General features: G+C 44.0%; 1 protein-coding gene across 2 annotated transcripts in view; it reads left to right on the plus strand.

The window, feature by feature from the left end:
- Window positions 1–16,772, plus strand: part of IL20RB (interleukin 20 receptor subunit beta) — a 140,442-nt gene that overhangs the window by 97,706 nt on the left and 25,964 nt on the right. For both annotated transcript variants that reach the window (XM_073674287.1, XM_073674286.1), the window contains one exon: window positions 10,222–10,346. In XM_073674287.1, coding sequence (XP_073530388.1) covers window positions 10,222–10,346 — 125 coding nt within the window. The remainder of the gene's footprint in view (window positions 1–10,221; window positions 10,347–16,772) is intronic.

A 16,772-nucleotide genomic window follows, 5' to 3' on the forward strand; every position in this document is an offset into this window, starting at 1 on the left:
ATGGGGAACTCCTTGGCAACAGATAACCAAAAACTGTCCAAAGGAAGATCAGCAAACTTTAGCTTTAAACCGCGATCTTGCTTCAGTTCAACGAGTTCCTCTTGCTCCTTTAAAGTCATGTCCTTTCCAGCAACGAATAATGAGCTGTATGGGTCCCTAACCCAGTCAAGGCATTCTGTGAAGGCTGAAGAGAAATAGAACGATAACTTCTCCTCAAGAGTTTTCAAATGTCTGCCAATCGCTTCGCACATTGCAGCAGCATTGTCATCATGCAGTTTCTCGGTGAGTGGGAACATCTGAAGGTTGCCACCCTGCACATGTTGTTGCCAGAGCTGCACCTTTAAACGGAATCCGTTCATTTTATCAGTGCTTGTAAGCAGGTTTTCATTTCGACCTTGCATCCGTGTGTTTAGTTCATTCAGATATTGAAATATATCAGCCAGGTATGCCAGCTTTGCACACCACTCATCACTTGCAAGCAGCTTTGAATAATCGGACCTCTCGTTTATAAGAAATATTTTAAGTTCCTCTCGCAACTCATACACACGGGCCAGCACTTTGCCGCGTGACAGCCACCTGACCTCCGTGTGGAGCAATAAGATTTTATGTTCCGCTCCCATTTCTGTACACAAAGACGCAAATAAGCGACATCTCAAAGGTCGCGTCTTCACAAAGTTCACTATGCGCACAACATCATCCAACACAGGAGCTAGATCTGCTGTTAAGGTCTTTGCAACGAGGGCCTCACGGTGCAAGAAACAGTGGGTAGCAAGAACATCTGGGTTTCTTTCTTTAACCCTACTTACAAAGCCTTTGATGCGCCCGACCATGGCTGCGGCTCCATCAGTGCAGACACCTGTGCAGTTTTCCCATGTAAGTCCACTTTTATCAAGATATTCCGATGTGACTTGGAATATTGCCTCTCCTGTTGATTTTTCTGTCAGTGCCTTGCAAAATAGGAAGTTTTCTCTAATGGCTTCACCATCCACAAAACGCACATTGGCCAACAACTGACAATGTCCACTGATATCCGTCGACTCATCAAGTTGCAAGGCAAATTTCTTACTGATGCGCACCTTTTCCAAAACAACTGTTTCAATGTCCGCAGACAAGTCATCAATCCGTCTGGCAATTGTGTTATCAGAGAGAGGCACTTTAGCTATCTCTTTAGCTGCTTCAGGGCCAAGCATCTCATTTACAATAGCTTTACAAGCTGGTAGTATTAATGTTTCTGCCACAGTGTGGGACTTTTTTGATTTAGCTATGAGTTCAGCAACAAGGTAGCTAGCTTTGAGGGCTCTCTCATTTACCTTTGTGCTTTTTCTCAAAAAAGTTGCCCCTTTCTCATTGTTTGTACGTAAGCGTACAAAATACTCCATCGGTTTATTTTGAACGGAAGGGTGTTTCGTTTGGAGATGGTGTTTAAGTTTGCTTGGCACCATAGCGCTATTGGAAAGCTTCTCACCACACACCAAGCACAGTGGTGTTGGTGCTGTCGCATCCCCAGTGGAAGTAAATCCAAATGAAAGATAGCTTTCACTGTATTGCCTTGAGCTCACCGTCTTGTCTTTTTTCTTTTGTCGAACTCTCATACTAGGGCCTTCATTTGGGTTAGAATTGTGTCCAGGGTCCTGTTCGGCATTTGCCTTTTCCATTCTCAAATACTTCTCCATCACTGCTGAGATACTGTGCGCAGCCACACACTAAAATAGAAGAGTATTACATTATCTGCCACACTTAAAGGACCTCTGCTAGGCATATTTCATTCCTGAGGGCTTAAAAAGCAGCTCTCGTGGTGACAAGAAGCTGATTTAAACCCCCCAAGAGTGAACTTCGCGAGAGCTGTATGTGTGTGATAATAACTTCTATTACTACGGTCTGCATTTCCTGCTTGAATTGACACTAGTGACGTAGCACTCAGCTTTCTCTATAAGTAGAATAGAGCCGGCTGCCAAGTGCTACGCCACTAGAGTCAATTCAAGCAGGACATGACTGCTGAAGAACGGTACTAATATCATTTATTATTCCATACATACAACTCTCACGAAGTTCACTCTTGGGGGTTTTAAATCAGCTTCTTACCACCACAAGAGCTACTTTTTTAGCCCTCAAGAGTGAAATATGCCTGGCAGAGGTCCTTTCATAAATTATTTATTTTAAAAAAGTGAAATAAAAAAGGATAACCCCCTCATATATTCAATCCCATGTAACCTCATAAATACAGTCCCACGTATATGAGCACATGATTATCAGCATCATATACTGTAGTGATGTGCACTGTACAGCGCCACAGTATATGGTGCTGATTATTATGTGGCTCATATACTGCAATATAAAGGGGTACAATGAGAAGTACTATGGCCATGAGGCCAGAGTACAAGTGCCAGCTCATATACTCAGCATATGAGCTGGTACTTGTAGTACTCCAGCCTCATGACTATAGTATTTCTCATTTTACATTTCTCATTGTTATATGCAGTATACTGCTGGAGTACTAAAAGTACCAGCTCATATGCTGAGTATTCTGCCAACAGTTCATATACTCAGGCAAAAGCTCATATAGTCAGCATTATTGGCGGGCATTACCTTGGCGGCGGGCAAATGCGAGAGTCTCTCCGCTCTCAGGATGACGCGCCGGCCTCGGTGACGTCATTAAGTCGCGCGAGGTTCAAAGCTTGCGCATGTGTTATTGTACACGTCTCCTACATTGTAAGAAGGCGTGACTGCGCATCGAGCGCATTGCCGGGAAACAAAACACAGGGGGCACCATAGTTTGGGGAACTTTCCCCGCGGCACACCCAAGCATGTGTCGCGGCACACTAGTGTGCCGCGGAACACTGGTTGAAAATCACTGCTCTATATAATAAAAACTGACTTAAATTACCAATGTCTATTTACTTTCAGCCTTTTTACACGATAATTACCGTAATAAATTAGTAAATGGCATTACGGAAAACAAAAATAAAATTTAGAAGATTACAGAGACTTTCGCCAATTCAAAAAGTGAATTGCCCAGGGCAGATGGCGTGGAAATCTCTCTGTATGCTGCCCCTCTGGCTTACTGAGGTAGGATAGGTGCAGTTTTTTAAAAAAACTAATTACATTTCTGGATTCCCCGCATTTATATACATATTTCATCAGTAGGTTGATTCTATGTTGTAGCATTAAGTTTTGAGTTAATCAGAAAAGCAGATCAGTAGAAGCTATTGTGGCGCCCCTGAGGGTTCAGTCGCCATGGAGGTACTGCACCTCTCCCAGAGGTGTGGCAGCTCCTTCTCTCAGGTAAGGATGGAGTACTGTCCGGGACCCTAACACCTGCACTCAACACTACACTACTCCAGACCGGCTGGAAGGGCATTATGCACGGCTTTCTGCTGCCCCGTCCCTGGCTGGAGTGGGGGGAACCAAAGTGAGGGGGAACCATGTAATGGGTGTGGGTGGAGGACACAGACCAGGGGAGCACTTGAAGAAGATATATATATATATATATATATATATATATATATATATATATATATATATATAGGGAAGCCATCTTTTAGAGAGTCGTACGGAGGGAGAAAGAGTGTGAGGACGAAGGGAGGAAGGGAGCCTGTCATGCCCAAGACTGAGAGAGGAATGGGAGCAAGGGAGGAAGGCTCCAGTAACAGTAGGGATCCCAGGGGGTACGGTGAGTGCAGGACGGCACCCGTACGCCCGAATCTGCCAGGCGGTGGAGGGATCAGGCCGCAAGAAGGGAACCGGTCCCTGGACTAGCCGAGTTACTTTAAGTCTCAGCTAGAAAACCGGAGGCTTCTGCACTTTCAAGGTGCAGTTGCCACATCCGCACCTAGGCCGCCGAAAAGGACACCAAGTAAGGTCCGGGAATTCCAAGTTGCCCAGAGGTATCTCAAGGTACCTGATCGGGACTTTGTGTGGCGGGGCGCAGGGCAGGAGGGAGAGACCCAGCGCGGGAAGTCGGCTAAGAAAGGAACATAAAGTGAGGGGTTCCGTTAAGTGCTCTTGAGATACTTGAGTGAGTGCTGAACCCCTGCCTGGTAAACGCAGCGCGATGTGGGAGACGGTCACCTGTATAGTGTTACCTGAGGAACCTAATAACTGTGAGTAAACTCGGATGACTGCACCCCACTGTTTCTGTCAGTTATTTCTACCACGTTATCGCTCCTGCACTATAACGCCCAGCATCACCATCTGCACCTACACTGCCCTGGAGCTGTGCTCTGCCTGTGGAGAGCCGCACCAAACCAGCTGCCCCAACATCCGCTCCAGAGGTCTGCAGCAGCGCCGGTACCCATTACCAGGAACCACAGGTGGCATCACGAGACAAAACTGTTATTCATCTCTTCAAGCAACAACCCCTTTTAAAGAGTGACCCCAGGGTACGGGCCCAGGAGCCGACCGCCGTGACATCCCACAGAAGGTCAAGGCCTGGGTACCGAGTTTCCTCCATATCCCCCTGGGCGAATCACTATGTTGGTAAGTTAATGTTATTGATTATAATAAGGTTTAACATCTCATTCACTTTGCTGCTATTGGAATCTGATGCAGATTTTTAATCCTCTAATCCAGGCAGAAAGTTAACAGCAAATCCCCAATGTGTGCATAAGCCCTTAAAGGGGTGGTCAAAAGGCAAAGCATTTTCTCCTCACTTCCTATCTATTTAGCCCCATAATTCTAAGCTATTTTCTTATATAGTTGCTTTAAAAATTCCCTACCATTCCCTAACTACAATATCTAACTGCTTTTGTATTTTTTGCTATTTCCTGTCTCTGCTGTTTGCTTACTACTATTCATCTATACAGATAACAGGCCGGATGCTGCGCTTTTTGCACAGGGCACTGGGGGACACTGCACAAGGGAGACTCTCAGGGATCCAGCAGGGTCAGCACCGCCCCTGAAACGAGCGTCACTGATGATGCTTTGTTTCAGGGAGGGGGCAGCGGCTGTGACAGTGACCACAGACTCTGCCCCCCTGATGATGCTTCATTTCAGTATCCCAGCATGCACTTGTAATACTCAAATGAATTGTCATCAGACAGGAAACAGGACAAAAAAATACAAAAGCAGTTAGATAGTGTAGTTAGGGAATTTTTAAAGCAAGTATATTAGAAAAGAGCTTAGAATCATGGGACTATATAGATAGGGAGTTAGGAGAAAAATGCTTTGCCTTCAGACCACCCCATTAAATTTAGAGTAAATGTGGCCCTATTATTGCCCAGCATAAAAATATAGTCGACTTTTACACAGCGGTTTGGAGATTGAAGAATGAGATTTGATTGAATGCTATGAGTATGAGCCAATGGGTCTGACTTGTCCTCCAGTGGACAGGAGAATCCTCTGATGGGTTTAGGCCCTCACATAATAAAAAACATGAAGCACATAGGTTGATCACCACTCCAAATTACATACTAAAATTTCTTGTGTGCACCTTCTAATGTGCATAGTCAACTTTGCTTATACATACAATACAATAGGAAAAATAAGTGAATATTGCACCAAGTAATATGTTGCAAAATCAGGTATTAATTTTAATTTAGTATTGCAACATTTTGGCCAAACACAGTCTTCTTCAAGCACATAATAATAAGAGATTCTGGTCACAAGCTGAATATAGTAATCTATTTAGTATATGGTGGACCCTCGTCACATCTTCATTTGTGATCAAAGCAAACAAGAAATACATTAGTGATGTACACTCTTAAAATAATCAAATAATTTTTTGATACAAAATTCAATAACAACCCTATAAAACCATAAAAATGTTCATGCCATGTATGGAATACATCTTTACACCACTTGGGCTCAGCTGTTTTATCCATTGGATTGTGTCCCCTACTACTCTCGATCCTTTAGGGATTTCCTTGCTCATCATGCTATGTAGGTAATTTTATTGCATACTTTCTGCTCCTTGGGGGTGAAGTGTACGGGTTATACCCATTTTCATACTATGTGCTTCTATTGGTGTATAGAGATTGGGTTATTGGCTATGCTGCCACAGTGTTTTATGATGGGATACATGGTAATTATGACTATTGTTATTGACATTATATCTTATATGTTTCTGTCCTTTATTGTGTACATAACATATTGAGTCTTTTGTATTATATTAGCATTTGATAACTTTTCATTGCCCATTTTGCACTTTATTGAGTGTCTGTCAAGTTTTGGCATGAATATTTTTATGGTTTTATAGTGTTTTTATTGTATTTTGTATCAATAAAGTCTTTGATTACTTTAGGAGTGTGCATCACTATTGTGTCAGGGTTTCACAGAGATGACACCAGGGAGATCACACAATATCTCACCGTTGCCATCACTGTGTCCGGATTTCATCAGGGATTCGCGAGCACATGAACCTGACTACTCACTACAGAGCTATCGACAAGCGAGCTAAAAGCGTATGGCATCACACCTCCGGATTCCAACGCATGGAATATATGTATATGCCCTGTACGGTTACTGCCAGCTTCACAATAGCCCAACTATTATTATTCACTGCCACCACTGGCCAGATTTGAAATATAATACAGGCCTGGCCGGATGCCTGCATTATGGTAGCGTATATGGCTTCGGGGGAGCGAACCATTACAGAGCAAAAGAATCAGGACTATTAAATGTTATATTTAATCCAAAAGGGAAGCAGTGTTTAAGAAAAATATACAAAGATTTTACAAAAGTGGACAATACAATACATATACATTAAAGCTGAAACTTTGATTGATGATTAAAGCAGAAACTTACTATAAAATCACTGAGACGATTCAATATATGTGGAGGGGAGACACTCTGCTTTATTAGACTGTTATCGAACAAGATCCTTTGCTATAATAAATATATACTCCCGGCAATGAATACTACTCCAACCTCAGTGGATTCTTTAATGCCTAAGGGGAGACCTGCCCACACACCCCCTGTGCTGACATCACCTGGGCTAGTTGCCAGTCTTCATATTTTTATTAAGATATCTGTTTTTTGTCATAACTCATCGTTGGTTGATCCTAGAGGCCCGGAAGTGATACCATCTTTTCCGTTATGAATTTACCTTCCGGTAGAGACCACGCATGACACCGGTGCGGTCAACTACTTTGTTACTTTAGCGCCACAGAGCCCCGGAGGGGCTTACAGCGATGGGAAAATATCCATATTGTTCCCTAAACTGACCCCGCCACTCAGAATATGGGCCCCATTACTATCAGAATTATGGAACTCACAATATTCAATATTTCCTGTCGGTGCCCAAAAGTCTGGAGATTTGCAGCTGGGACTTGTGACTGTGTTTGAATTTAACAAGCTGCGTCCTCCTCAGCTAGGTGTAAATTTCTCCCAAGCCTGTGTCTAATTATCCCCGGCCTCTGCCAAGTGGAAATACACTCGTATGCTGATTGTGTTTGTAGCACCTTCTGTACCAGCATTTGTTTACAAGTCACTTCTGTTTCCAAGACTTTTCCTGTGCTGTGCGTGTTCTCTAGAATGCTCTACCCCAGATAATCTAATTCATTCCCAGTATTTAGTGTTTTAAGCATACCCTAAAAACATATCTCTTTAGGCAGACCTATCACATCACTTCACTAATCTAACTGTTCTCCCTTCCTATGTATTGTTCAGAATCATGTCCTTTGTATCATCTGTACATACTCCATGCACTCAATAGCACTTTGTATCTGTACATACTCCGATACTGGCTGATGACCGGCTCATGCAGCTTTACATGAATCACAATATTTATCATAACGATGACTGGACCGTACATTAAATGCACTTTTACCTTTTGTGTCACCCCTTCAAGATTGTAAGCATTCGTGAGCAGGACCCTTACTCCTTATGTGTTAGTCTGTAATGTTTGAAATTGTTTGTACATATCCCCTCTGAATTGTAAAATGATGTGGCATATGTTTTCGCTATATAAATAAAATTATTATTATATACTGTTATCCCCTCTTGTTTGCTCCTGTCCAGTCCTAACGTCTCTGCAGTGAAATAGAATCTTGTTATCTGATGGGCTTGTTGTTGTACAAATATTATCAGTGTTGTGTTGGTTGATCCTCAGGCACCAGTATACTGTAGATGTTTTGTATTTTAGATGATAAAAATGGCAGATAAACATGGTGATAGATTTTCTTCATATTTGTACATTGAGACATAAGACTACAGCTTCTGCAGAGCAGACTTGGGACTAAGTGACTTAGGACAAGTGTTTTGTCTAGATGGCCTTTGTTTTTCGTAGAATTCAATATACTATATTTTATTGATTTATAGTTGTGAGTACATTGAACTTGACACTTTATTACTTTGACTTCTTCTACTATACTTGATGCAATCCTTACAGTGTGTTCACACTGGCTGAAATGTTCGAAGTTCCACACTGAAAAATCCACAACTGTTTACATGCATGTGGAAGAGATTTCCAAAACCTCATAAGCAGGCAGCAGAAAAAAAAATTGCACACAATTCATAGCATGCTGCAGATTTTCGAAGACGTTGATAGTTTTCAGCTGTGGCAATGCAGAGGGTGAAATCCACTACAAAGTGTTACTTTAAATACATCAGTAGAAATATTGGATGGATTTTGATGCACTACGTTCTCATTCTTGTAGGTTGTATCTTTCTGAGTAGGAATTACTTGAAACAGTTGTCTTATGTTATTGAACAAGAGTGCACCACTCCCATGCCTATCCAGCGTCCTGCTTGCCCAAGGTGTCGAGGACTGTACACTTCTTGATTGATAGATCGGGCAATGGTCATGCTTGTGCCACTGGCCGAACAGTGTGCTCTCTGATGATGCAGGCTTTGCCTCTGCAGGTTCCACTCAATTTCAGCTTCCATCTAACAGGCAGACAGGGTTACAATACCGCAGAGCTGTGAGAGCTGCAACAAATGTGTTTGTAAAGAGACAAACTTCAGTTCTACTGTTTTGTGTTAGTTACATGTCTCACACTGGTAACTCCCCTATTTAAAATAATTTCCGGAGGCAGATTCTCCTGCAGATCTGTGTCTGGCCCATAGATTTGAGCAGCTGATTTACATATATGAAGAAAGTGAATTTCTCTGCAATAAAACATTGGATGGCCGATATCAAGGCATCATTTTATTCAGCTTCCTATGACTTACAAGCCCATGCAGACAGCCTAGGGGGGTTTATCCGACTAACAAATTCCTTTTAAACAAGAATAAGAGAGTCGTTATTATTTCAATTCAAGTTTGGAGACTGCTATCGCAACAACTTGGTCCTGGTGTGCACTGAAGAGAGAGTTGTGTTTCAGATCCATTTGTTGGACTAATGCTTCCTGTAGTTATTGCGGTGTTCAACTGCATCTTGTGTGAGTGCAATGTTGGTTAAATCATTATTGCTAAGCAAGGCAAGTCTGATGTCTAGAATATTCCAGATGGCCACCAACATCAGTCCCTTCCCACATTACCGTTGTGGTAGGACGACTCACTCGGCTGCTCGGCTTCCAGAGCTAGACACAGGAACGTTTTCCTCTGCAGGTTTATTTAAATAAAGCACTGCAATTTCCACAAATTAAACATAGCCTTGCTGGCCTAAAGGCAAAACAAAAGATAAACGATAGCGCAGTCCTTATATATGCGAGATTCGCCCACTTTAGTTGCAGCACACAACTTCCACAGTCTGGAAACTTCCTTCTCCAAACTCACAACAGTGAAAAAAAAACAGTGACTGATCATTTAACTTGCCCAGCTACAACCTTGAGGTGGAGATATGCTGAATGACCTCCCACCCTTCTCAATGTCATTCACAAAAAAACACTCCCTTTTAAAATGGTGGTTTAACCCCCAACACATAACATGCTGGAGGAAATTTGTAGGTTTAGTTCACTGAAGCTAGTAGCCGCAATGAAGCATATCTCCCCTCACATATATCACCAATGGCTCTGTCACACCGTATATACAGATATTAATACTTTTTGTCCTGCTATACCAAAGAATAGATGGAGTTTTTCATATGTGACTGTCTTTACATGAGTGTCATTGAATTGCTTCATAAAGGTTTAATTTTGATACAAAATCTCCAAGAGCCCCGACCTTCCATTCGCCATTTATAACACTGGCATCTTCTTACTGGGCAGAGGATCCTTTCGGCCCCCCTCTGATATTATATTACAATCACAATACAGTATATGTTCAACTAAAATACATTCCAATCTGAATGGACTTTTTTTTCAATGTAAAAATGTAAAAAATTTACTATTTTGCTCTTTACAGCTCGTCTGATTCCCCCAACGGTGGACCTCCAAGTCAGTGGACTTAACCTGGTAGCTTACATTGAAGACTATGGACCAAATTTTCAGTTTTTCATCTTTTATTGGCAAAAAGGGAAAGAGGATAATGTAAGTATACATGGACTGATGAAAGAATTGTGACTGAGCTGGACTGTTGGATAAAAGGGCAAAGGATTTGGAGATATTGTCCGTGATGTAGGAATTATGACTGATATATTTTCTTTGCAGTTACCAGCACATCACACAACCTCAACCTTAGGCTAGGTCCACATTCATACAGTACACGGCTGAGCAATACGTTGTAGTTTCTGTTGGAACACCCAAAAAACATGATACTGAAGGGAAGTCCTACAAAGGCACAATGCAGCCTTTCACTTCAATGAATGCGAAGGAGTCACTTTAGTATTAATTTTTTTCAGACATGCACAAAAACATAGCATCCTCTTTTGGAGGGGATTTGGGGGCCGTTGGAACCCATTGGCATTATTCTAATGTGTTTGGGGGCCTCAATTTTTATGAAGGCAGCCTGAGTATTGGTCTAAATTGCCCCAATTGTCAAAACTATGCCGGAATGTCAGAAGAACAAAAGGCCTATGCATAGGACCGAGGAGCTGAATGGTGATGTTAGGAGTAGTGTTGAGCCACCCCCGTAGTGTTTGAGTTCGGTTCGTCGAACACCCGTATGTTCGTCGAACTGTTCGTCGAACACCTTCGAACACCGTTAAAACCAATGGCAGGCAAACAAAAACACATAGAAAGACATAGAAAACACATAGAAAACACTTCAAAGGTGTCCAAAAGCTGACAAACTGCTCAGAAGACACAACTAACACATGGAAAAGTGACAAGTACATATAGTCATGCGAAAAGAAAAGAGGTGGAGGAGTAAAAGGAGGGGGAGACACAGATATAGGCATGTCATGCCCTTCTAAAACCAAAAAAGTGCGAAGCCGACACGGCCAGTCCGTTCCTGCCCGTGCGACCTCCGTGTCGCCGGGTTTGTGCCAGAGCTGCGGTGGACCCTGACGGCCAGCCCCCCTCTCCCAATACTGGTGCCTGTCCGCTGGTGGTTCGAGCGAGCCCCCCTGCGGTGGAGGCAGGTCCAAGCTTTTTAATTTAAATTGGCTCTGTAATTTGAATGAGTACACTTTAAATCCTTTTACAAGGATCTATTGGAGGGCAAGTCTGATGCCAGCAGCTGCGTGAATTCCAGCTCCAGTAGCGTCCACTAAAGCTGCTGCAGTTAAAAAGCTTTTATAAGGATCGAGCTTGGCGGTCCACCGCAAGGCGTCCTACCGCCAGTCCCAGCCCCTGTGCCTTGGGGTGCCTCCCGATGCTCTTCACTGAGTGTCCCGGGGGCCCAAGCATTTCCTTTGAAAAAATTAAGTGTCCAAACTACAGGTGGTGTAGCTTGCTTAACAGCTGGGATAATCCGCTGACTAGCAGACACTGCTACTAGGCACAAAGTATTTCCTGGGCTAGATGCAGTTAAAAATTTGTAATTAGATACTCTCATTGGATGCTGAGAAAGCATTCCATAGAGACTCCTGGCACGCCATATATTATTCTCTTAAAAAGCTTGGGGTAGGGGTCTAGGGGACCCTTTTATAGCCAAAATCATGGCCCTGTATCGCAATACGTCACCTAGGCTGAAGATAAATGGAACATTTTCATCACCTTTCATAATCACCAATGGGACAAGGCAGGGATGTCCTATGTCCCCTCTCTTATACATCCTAGTGACGGAGCACCTGCTCTCATCAATTCGCCATAACCCCAATATTAGGTGGATTGAGGTGGGAGGCACCGAGTACAAGTGCTCTGCATTTGCTGATGATGTCCTAGTATATATCACTCAATCACATATATCCATCCCTGCTGTTATGGCTGAAATAGATCACTTTGTTTTATGGTCAAATTTTAAAATCAATGCAGCGAAGTCTGAGGCCCTCGATGTTTCCCTCCCCAAATCCATACAGGATTCCATCCAGTCCAACTTTCCCTTTGCCTGGCCCTCACAGGGTATCAAATACTTAGGAATTCCTATTCATAGAGACCTCTCCCGTCTATGTTATCTTAATTTTGGGCCCTTTATTGAACAACTCCATACAGACCACGGTTGGCAAGTTAGAACTGTAAGATTCACTACGTGAACCACTGGTGTTTTGTGGAAAAGCACATATACACTGTGTTCCAAATTATTATGCAAAAAGTGTTTAGGAGTGATAAGGGAAGAATTTGTTTGTTTGTCAGTTAAACTCATTGATGGTGATGTATGTCAGGGCTCTTTATATCACTGTAAGCAATTGCAGACACCTGTGCTAATTAGTTTGGCAGGTGTGTCCAATGAAAGGCAAGACTACTTAAGAAGGTTGTCCCACATTATTAAGCAGCCTACATTTTCTGCCAAAATGGGAAAGAAAAAGGATGTGTCGGCTGCTGAGAAGCAACAAATTGTGGAGTGTTTAGGTCAAGGCATGACTACAATCAACATTGCCAAGACACTTCATCCTGATCATCGCACAATCAAGAAGTATGTAGCTGATTCACAGTACACACGTGTGCGTTCTGATAAGGGAATATTGAGGACTCTTTCCTACAGGCAATTACGTCAGGTTAAAAGAGCAGCGGCAAAAAAGTCTTGTCATAGCAGCAGACAGGTTTTTGAAGCTGCTGGTGCCTCCAACGTCCCCCGAACAACAAGATGCAGGGTCCTTCAGAGGTTTGCAGCTGTGCGTAAGCCATCCTGTCGACCTCCTCTATCCACTGTACACAAGCAGAAACGGCTCCAGTGGGCCAAACAATACATGAAGACTGACTTCAAAACTGTTTTGTTCACCGATGAGTGCCGTGCAACGCTCGATGGTCCAGATGGATGGAGTGGAGGATGGCTGGTTGATGGACACCCCATGCAAACACGGCTACGGCGCCATCAAGTAGGAGGTGGAGTAATGTTTTGGGCTGGAATCATGGGGAGAGAGATTGTCGGCCCCTTTAGGATCCCTGAAGGGGTAAAGATGAACTCCATAATGTATGTGGAGTTTCTCAAACAGCACTTCCTGCCATGGTTCAAGAAGAAGAACCGTGTATTCCGCAGGAAGATCATTTTCATGCATGATAATGCACCGTCTCATGCTGCACATAACACATCTGCATCTCTGGCTGATATGGGCATAAAAGGGGACAAACTTATGGTGTGACCTCCATGCTCCCCTGACCTCAACCCCATTGAGAACCTCTGGAGCATCATCAAAAGGAGTGTCTATGATGGCGGTAGGCAGTTCACATCTAAGCAACAGCTCTGGGAGGGTATTCTGTCCTCATGCAAAACAATTGAAGCAGAAACCATCAAAACCTGACAAATTCAATGGACGAGAGAGTTCAGAAGCTCCTTTCGAACAAGGAGTCCTATGTGAAAATGTAACATCACCTAGAATAAAGTTTTGAGTTGAAAACTGTTTGATTTCAGTTTCTAATAACCTGCTAATGCTTATAATTTCAAAAATGACCATTTTTTTGTTCTTTATTAAAATTAAAAGGTTGATCGAAGAGTGTGGGGGATCTAAGAGCGTGGCAACCCAGTAGTCAGGATTATTTCGAATTCTGACAATCTGAGGGTCATGTTGCAGGTAGTGCAGCAAGAAAGCACTCATGTGTCTTGTGCATCTAGGAGCCCCAAAATTATTTTCCGGGCTAGATGCAGCTAAAAATTATTATTAATTTGAAAGCTGGTGGAGCTTAGTATAGATGGCCTAATAGAATCAGTACTGCAAACTGCTACAAGGCCCAAATTATTTTCCAGCCAAGATACAGATAAACATGATTAGTAATTTTAAATCTGGTGGAGTTTAGTATAGATGGCCTAATAGAATCAGTACTGCAAACTGCTACAAGGCCCAAATTATTTTCCAGCCAAGACACAGATAAACATGATTAGTAATTTTAAATCTGGTGAAGTTTAGTATAGATGGCCTAATAGAATCAGTACTGCAAACTGCTACAAGGCCCAAATTATTTTCCAGCCAAGATACAGATAAACATGATTAGTAATTTCAAAGCTTAAAACGGTTGGTGAGGTGATTTTAACAAATCATCAAGCATTTACTATCCCCAGGATGACACAGGGGTAGAAAAGTCCTTTCGGATCCATGATTTGTTCATCTTTATGAACGTGAGTCTGTCTACATTATTGAACGTGAGTCTGTCTACATTATCAGTGGAGAGCCGCGTGCGCTTATCTGTCAGCACACCACCAGCAGCGCTGAACACACGTTCAGACAGAACGCTGGCTGCGGGGCAAGACAAGATTTCCAAGGTGTAAGTGGCGAGCTCCGGCCATTTATCCAGATTCGAAGCCCAAAAAGAGCAAGGGTCCAGTGACACAGTCATGGCTTCAATGTTTACTTGGAGATACTCGTGTAACATCGTCTCTAGGCGTTGACTATGTGTCAGACTTCTTGTCTCCTGTGGCCTTGCAAAGGATGGGCTAAAAAAGTGGTGAAATGATTCCGCAAAATTGATGTTACCAGCAGATACTGTGTTTCTGTTACGTTTTGAGTGCTGAACACTCGACGGTCCCATGGTTGGCAAGTTGGAACTGTGAGATTCACTACGTGCACCACTGGTGTTTTGTGGAAAAGCACATGTAAGATTCTGCAACAGTCTCTGCTGATACTCCTGCATGCGTGCATCCCTTTCTATGGCAGGAATAATTTCTGCAAATTTACTTTTGTACCGGGGATCTAACAGTGTGGCAACCCAGTAGTCAGGATTATTTCTAATTCTCACAATTCGAGGGTCATGTTGCAGGTAGTGCAGCAAGAAGGCACTCATGTGTCTTGTGCATCCAGGAGCACCAAGTCCCTGTTGTGTTGGTGGCGAGGTAAGAATCATGCTTCCTTTCTCTGCCCTCTCCCCCCAACCTCGCACAACAGAAATGTGATCAAGGTCTCCCTCATCTGATGAGTCTTCCATCAGTTCGTCCTCCACTTCTTCCTGGGCTCCTGCACCTTCCTCACTAGTTTGGCTGCTACCATGCGCCCTGGTAATACCATCTCCCCCACCGTCGCATGCCTGCCGCCTTGGTGCTGCTGACCGTCTGGATCTTGCAGATGTTAGCCCTTCCGCATACAACTCCTCCTCCTCTACTTCCTCCACCTCCTCTTGTGCCACCACCTGACTCCGAATTCTGTTTAACATGTGCTCCAGCATGTAAATCACCGGAATAGTCATGCTGATAATGGCATCGTCAGCACTAAACATCTTCGTCGCCATTTCAAAACTGTGCAGAAGGGTGCATAGGTCCCCGATCTGAGACCACTCCTCCAGCGTGATTTGCCCCACCTCTGGATCTCGTTGGCCCAGGCTATACGTCAGAACATATTGCACCAGGGCTTGTCGGTGCTGCCACAGTCGTTGCAACATGTGCTGAGTTGAATTCCACCGGGTAGGCACATCGCATTTTAGCCGGTGAAGTGGCAGGCCCAACGACTTCTGTAGAGATGTAAGTCGCTGAGCTGCGGGATGCGAACGGCGGAAGTGAGCACACAGCGACCGTGCCCTCTGCAGAAGGCCATCTAGTCTGGGATAGTGGGCTAAAAATTGCCAGACAACCAGGTTCAACACGTGAGCCATACAAGGCACATGTGTGACATTGCCCCGGCGAAGGGCCGCAGCGAGGTTTGCAGCATTGTCGCACACGGCCTTCCCTGGTTTCAGGTCCAGTGGAGACAACCATTCATGAAACTGGTTCTCCAGAGCTGACCACAACTCCTCAGCTGTGTGACTCACATTTCCCAGACATTTCAAAGTAAAAACCGCCTGATGACGTTGAGCCCTGCTGCCAGCATAGTAAGGAGGTGTGCAGGATCCCTTCTGCGCAGTTAGAAAGCTTGTGGCATGACCAGACAGGCTTTGGGTGCAGGTGGAGGACCGAGAGGAGGTTGAGGAGGCAGAAGCAGTGGAGGAACTTCAAGATAAAGAGGATTGACGCACAACTCGTGGGGACGGCAAGACTTGGACAGCAGCCCCTTGTCCTGCTGTCACCATTGTTACCCAGTGCCCAGTCAGCGACATGTAACGCCCCTGTCCGTGCCTACTCGTCCAAGTGTCTGTGGTGAAATGCACCCTGTCACACACAGAGTTTCTCAAAGAAGCGGTGATGTTGTCTGTGACATGCTGGTGGAGCGCAGGCACACCTTTCTTTGAGAAGTAGTGCCGACTGGGCATCTGGTACTGGGGCACTGCGACGGACATAAGGTCTCGAAAATCCTCTGTGTCCACCAGGCGGAAAGGCAGCATTTCTGTAGCCAAGAGCTTGCAGATGGTGAAATTCAACCTCTTAGCTTTCTCATGGCTAGGAGGAAATGGTCTTTTACTTGTCCACATCTGAGGGACCGAGGGCTGGCTGTTGTGCTTAGACGGGGTTGAGAAGGGTGTCCCCGGCAAACTGCCGGTCTGTGAGGAAGATGCAGGCGGACATGTTAGGTTATTTATTTCACAAGAAGAAGACTCTCAGAAATAAGAGCGCTTATA

Source organism: Phyllobates terribilis, unplaced genomic scaffold (assembly GCF_046119375.1).
Source record: "Phyllobates terribilis strain yellow unplaced genomic scaffold, ASM4611937v1 Scaffold_3__8_contigs__length_932513732, whole genome shotgun sequence".
Lineage (NCBI taxonomy): Eukaryota > Metazoa > Chordata > Amphibia > Anura > Dendrobatidae > Phyllobates > Phyllobates terribilis.